Source organism: Poeciliopsis prolifica, unplaced genomic scaffold (assembly GCF_027474105.1).
Source record: "Poeciliopsis prolifica strain line A6 unplaced genomic scaffold, Auburn_PproV2 SCAFFOLD073, whole genome shotgun sequence".
Classification (NCBI taxonomy): domain Eukaryota; kingdom Metazoa; phylum Chordata; class Actinopteri; order Cyprinodontiformes; family Poeciliidae; genus Poeciliopsis; species Poeciliopsis prolifica.
Genome location: NW_026562448.1, coordinates 1,285,046 through 1,290,443, shown reverse-complemented (window position 1 = coordinate 1,290,443; position 5,398 = coordinate 1,285,046). Strand labels below are relative to the sequence as shown.

The 5,398-nt window shown below is 41.0% G+C and overlaps 1 protein-coding gene across 1 annotated transcript; it reads right to left on the bottom strand.

Annotated features, from left to right (window-relative positions):
* Positions 1 to 916: 916 nt before the first annotated feature.
* On the bottom strand, positions 917 to 5,125 carry LOC129352217 (oncoprotein-induced transcript 3 protein-like). The gene is made up of 7 exons (XM_055021085.1): positions 4,996 to 5,125; positions 3,936 to 3,991; positions 3,535 to 3,710; positions 3,051 to 3,451; positions 2,885 to 2,981; positions 1,509 to 1,740; positions 917 to 1,420 (listed from the first exon to the last, which is right to left on the bottom strand). The coding sequence occupies exons 2-7, from the start codon at positions 3,979 to 3,981 to the stop codon at positions 1,224 to 1,226; spliced, it is 1,149 nt and encodes a 382-aa protein (XP_054877060.1). The 5' UTR covers positions 3,982 to 3,991; positions 4,996 to 5,125; the 3' UTR covers positions 917 to 1,223.
* Between the last annotated feature and the right edge of the window lie 273 nt (positions 5,126 to 5,398).

The following is a 5,398-nucleotide window of genomic DNA, read 5'->3' as shown; positions in this document are numbered from 1 at the left end:
TTTAAGATGACAATATCAACAAAACCTGATCAGATTTTGTTGCTCAGACTTTTTGCTCTGTAGAATCTGTTCAGATCATCAGGTTGAGATTCCTTCTCTCTCCAAATATTGAATTACAATTCAACTGAATTCAAAACATGAAATAAAAAAAACACTCCACACAAGCTCCCATAAGCTTTTTATTACATAACCAATGAATGTATACATCATACCCTCCTGTTTTTACTGTAGGAAAAATATAAATGCTGAATTTAGTTTCCATAACCAGACAACCCTAATCAGGACATCAAAACATGTGGAGGTGTTTATGAGAAAAGGACAGTAACATGAAGGCATCCAGCTGAGCGTGTTTCAGGTGCAGCATTGCTGCAGGTGAAGTGGAACCGGGTCCGAGATCCGATCAGCTGGTTTTTCTCACGCGCAGTATCTGAAAACAGCTGATTCATTCACATCTGTCGACTAGTTGGATCATTTCTGCTGGCAAGAAAACTGTGAAAATCTGAAGCATTGAAAGCAATTTTAGCTCAGAAGTTCCTCTAAAATATTTTTTCAAAGCAAAATAAGATTTAACCAATAAAAACTCCAGAATTATTATATCAGATTTAGATAAAATATCATAAGGCTGCCTGCATGAAGGAAACATGAATTAAAGGAGACGCATTACTGAAACCTGATAGTTGGGAGTCTAAACTGAAAAAACAAGCTTTCATTTTTGTTTGGATGCATCTTCAAAGATTTGAGTGATCAGATAAATCTGGATAATGACTGAAATACAGTTTGATTGTTTGGCTAAAAGAAACTGGATCTGATCAGAAAACATGTTTTTATTAGATACAAACAAAATTCTGGGCTGGTCTAAAAACAAAGAAAGTAAAATTAAATCCTTTTTTCCTGCTGAGGAATAAATGTTAAATATTGAGTGAAAAAAAGCCTAAATTAAACTTCTGATTGTTGCATCAACTATCTTTTTTGCATAGTATAATAACCCAGTTACTGAAAACTCATTGGGTAATATTTCTGTACTTAGAAACAAAATATGTTAATTGGCTCTAAAATGTGGTTTGGATTGAAACTTTTCACTGGATTTTGTAAAACCAGGTGAGAAATGGAAATAACTGAGTTGTGATTCTGACCACAACTGATCTCAGACCTGTGCTTTGGGGGAAAAAGATGGTTTAGTTTGTCTCCTTTAATTCATCTGTTTCCAGAGGGAGGCGGCAAATTTATTTCTCAAACTCGTCCTCAATGAGAAGGTTGAGGTCTTCAGCTCTCCTCTTCCTGCTGAAGTAGTGGACCACCACGGCCAGCAGAACCAGCGACAGGACGAAGCCGCTGCCCAGCGTCACTGTGGTGATGTTGGAGGAAAACATCTCCCTGAACCTCCAGGTTTCTCCGTCCGATCTGGTTTCTGGAACAACTCCTGCAGAATTCACATCAGGACATCAGACATCCGGAAAATGTTTTCACTCAAACAGCAAACCCGACTGTCAGGTTGCTCAGACTCTGACCTTCAGGAGCCGTGTGACTTTTTGGAGCCGCATTTATCTTCTTGTGCTCCGCATGTGAACTGGGACCAGCCAGCCCAGCCACTTGCAGAGGACCCTGGGTAATGTAGTGTCCGGTGGTCTCCATGCTCAGGCCTCGTCTGCGTCGGCGGGACGGCTCGCTCAGACATCCCTGCGCACATCGGGAAAAGGGATTCCCAGGCTCACACAGGATGACGTTGCAGATGATGTAAACCTGAGGTGGAATGTGAAGAAACAAAACAAGAATTTCCTTTACTGTTGACCCAAGGACCTCTGGTGTTTGATCAGGAAGTAGTTTGGCTGTCCTGTTCTTCCTCCCCGATGCCACTCTCAGGAGGATCTGGAAATATCTTGATGTGATTTATAATTTAATGGGATCAGAACAAAACAATTCAAACATCTCCAGAACCTACTTGCTTCACAATAAAAGCTTTTTCTTAAAAATCTAATTGGTTCAAATCTCACCTAAAGAACAGAAACTTCTTTGTGTAAAAAGGAATGAGCAAAACTCACATGTGGAGTACCACAAGGCTCAATCCGACAACCCCTCATATTCATTACAAGCTCTAAATTACAATGTCACCAGGATCCACCGGGGTCGAGTGAAAGACTCAGACCTGAACATTCTGAGACACATAAAGACGGTTAAGAAGTCGGCCTTCTGTCACATGAAGAACATTTCCAGGATTGAAAGGGTGCCCTGAGTAAGATCTGGAAAAATACCATTGTCAGTTTATAAACCACTGAACGGCTTAAAGATCTGCTGCTGTTGTATCAACCTTCCTCACCGCTCAGGTCTTCTGGTTCTGGTTCTGCTCTGTCTCCAGAACCAGACCCAAACATGGAGAAACAGCATTCAGCTTCTATGTACCACATATCTGGATCAAACTTCCAGAAAACTGAAAAACAGAAATCTAGACTAAAAACCTGTCTGCTTAGTTTCCTCTGATTCATAACAACTGGAACTTTGATCAACATATTTGATGGTTTTGATGACTGTATGGTGTTTTTATGACGTTTGAACTGTCTTCACTAACAAATCCTTTCCGCTCCAGTCAGCTTGTTTGGGATGAATGTCTAGCTGGCATGTAGAATCTCTTGAGGACGATAAATTGGCGTCAGGCGTTTATCTGAGTAATCACAGTGTGGATGGATTAAATTTGACAAAGAGGAATACCGTTGGGTCAAATAAGATCGTAGTAAACAGTGAAATGAAGCTTGAGTTACATGGCCACAGTGTAAAAAATGTCATGTGGTGAAGTTGAGGTGGTGGTGCATCATGGAGGATTTTCCATTAAGTGGAAGGATGAATAAAGGAGAAAGATGGTATAAGTTTGGATGACTCTGGTTTTTCCTACCTGGTCATAATTTCCGTTGAATTTAAAGGCTTGGAGCTCAAAGTTGAAGTTCGTCTGGTTTGACGGGTGGACCTTAACCGTCTCGTCTTTGACACACCTGGAAGACAACAGATGAAATTGTTTCTCTGAGCGTCTTCAGCGAGTGTTTCTGAGCAGCAGGACTCACCCGTTCTTGATGAGGTCGTAGTACATGGGGTTTTTAGGGTTGTTGTCCGGAGTTCCTTTGCACGACTCGACAAACAAGGTGACGTTTGGCAGCTCTGACACGGCCTGGATGCCCATGTAAATCATCTCCATCATCTTGACCTGCACCGGGTAGGCGTCGGGCGGCACCCTGCTGGTGAAGTTGCCGTCCTGGAATATCTCGAAGCTGTAGCCGAAGCTGCCAAAGTTGGACTCGGTGAAGATGTAGTCAGCCTGGTGGAGGTGGTAGAAGTTGGAGACGCTGATGGTTTTGGGAAACTCGCAGTAGAAGTCGATCTTGACATTGTTCCTCCGGATGATGACCTCGTTGGACCGCACGACGGAGTGGATCTCGTTCTTAAAGACGATGTAGTCTCCTTTGTCCTGTTTTAAGGTGAAAGGTCAGAGTGAAAAAAGCGAAAGGGCAGAGAGGAATCGGGCCGAGGTCGTTCTGATTTATTCCACACCTCCAGCTTTGTGCCACAGGTGCTGAAGGACATGGTTCCCACGATGTGGGTGCCGTTGGTGGTGAGCGTGCAGGACGGGTCTCTGAGGGACAGAAACTCCTCACTGATGTCTGGCATGGAGGCTTTCTCCAAGGCCACCGTCATCTTGTTGGGCAAGCAGGTGACAGAGGCTCTGCCTGAAAACCACACAAATGATCTGGTTATCAGGAATGTCACAATAAGCAAGTGTTTCTTATTGTGTTACTTAAAAATGGTTTCCAAACAACAGCACAAGAGTTCTGGTGAAACGTAGACAGAACTCTGAACTGTTAATGTTTTGCAGCAGAAACATTGAACATTGAATATTTATTAAGTGTACAAACTGGATGCAGAAATGAAAACAATGTTTGTTATGAACAAACCTTGCAGGACGGCAGTATGGGTCACCATGACAATGACACATCTCATCTCTGATTGGCTGTGGGATAAAAACAAAAGTTGTTGCAGGTATGAAGCCAGTAGAATTAGATAATATCTAAATAACATGGAAAACATTTATTCTGCTTGGTGAGTTTGGACTTTTTGTTTCGGTTTCATTTTTACAGCCATTGTTTTATAGCAGCTCTTCAGATTTCAGACCAATTTTGATCAAAGTTATGACACTTTTTGTTTTATGAAACATTATAACTCGACTACAAACAGCCAACATTTATCAGCCTAAATCCAGTAACTGAATCAAATTTGCTTCTTAGACACGGTCAAATTTTACCATTTAAATGTCAGTTCAAGCTCCTGTTCTGTGTTTTTAATCTAATGCTTCATTTATTTATTTGGAAATTATTTTTGAAAATTTGGCACCAACCTCTTTGGTTACAATTTCACATCTTATGAACCCTAATTCATTCTCTAATATTAATCTGCTGTCCAGTATTTGCATCATCTCCACAATAACACAAGCGTTTTATTTTAAACAGAAGTGTATGATGTATACTTTCATTGGTTATGTAATTATTTTACAGTTAACTGCTCAGCAGCATTTTGAATTATACTTTGTTTTAACAATAATGTTTTTGGGCCATTATACATGGAAAAAGGAATAAATGTTTGTCAAAAAAATTCTGAAATTCTGAGATTAATATCAAAACATTTTGGATAAAACTTCTGGAAAATTTGAGATTCTCAGAAGTCTCCTAAAAAATTAATTTCTGAGTTTGAAAAAGAAAAAAATTTCAGAAATCTTTGTTTTTTTATTTCTCCTTTTTTCCAATCTATAATGGTCTGAACACGCAGTTAAAATTTTTTTTTACAAAACAATGACTATAAATTAGTGTTAACTGGGATTTGTATCCATATCTAAAGGTGTTTAAGGAACTAATTGGATTAAAATTGAATTAAAAATGATAAAACTCATCCTGAGTACCACTGGTCTTTTTCAGCAGCTGGACAGAAAAGCAGGATGTTTCTGTGTAATGAATTACTCACGTTGTCGCCGTGTCTGCAGTGAAACAAATCGGGACGAGTTTGTTAGCGTCGCTTTCCTGCGGGGTCCAGCTCAGAGTGATCTCTGTTTTCCCGTCTGACCCGCTTCGGAAATCCTTGGTCACGTTTTGGGGCCGCTGACCTGGAAGACCTGAATCCTTCAGAGGAGCAAACAGGACAGGTGTGTAACAGCATGAAACAGGACAGGTGTGTAACAGCATGATAGAGGACAGGTGTGTAACAGCATGATAGAGGACAGGTGTGTAACAGCATGATAGAGGACAGGTGTGTAACAGCATGAAACAGGACAGGTGAGTAACAGCATGCAGAGAGGATGCAGAGAGGCTGCAGGAAGTGGCGCTCCTTCGGTCCGTACTGGGCGTTCTGGGCCTGGGCCTCAGCGTGG

What these genes read in the sequence shown, in the direction of transcription:
- LOC129352217 (XM_055021085.1), bottom strand. Translation starts at nt 3,981, where the DNA reads ATGAGATGTGTCATTGTCATGGTGACCCATACTGCCGTCCTGCAAG. An exon ending in CCTGTGGCACAAAGCTGGAG is followed by an intron (nt 3,452 to 3,534) that starts GTGTGGAATAAA and finishes ACCTTAAAACAG; the next exon opens with GACAAAGGAGACTACATCGT. An exon ending in AAGTCACACGGCTCCTGAAG is followed by an intron (nt 1,421 to 1,508) that starts GTCAGAGTCTGA and finishes TGAATTCTGCAG; the next exon opens with GAGTTGTTCCAGAAACCAGA.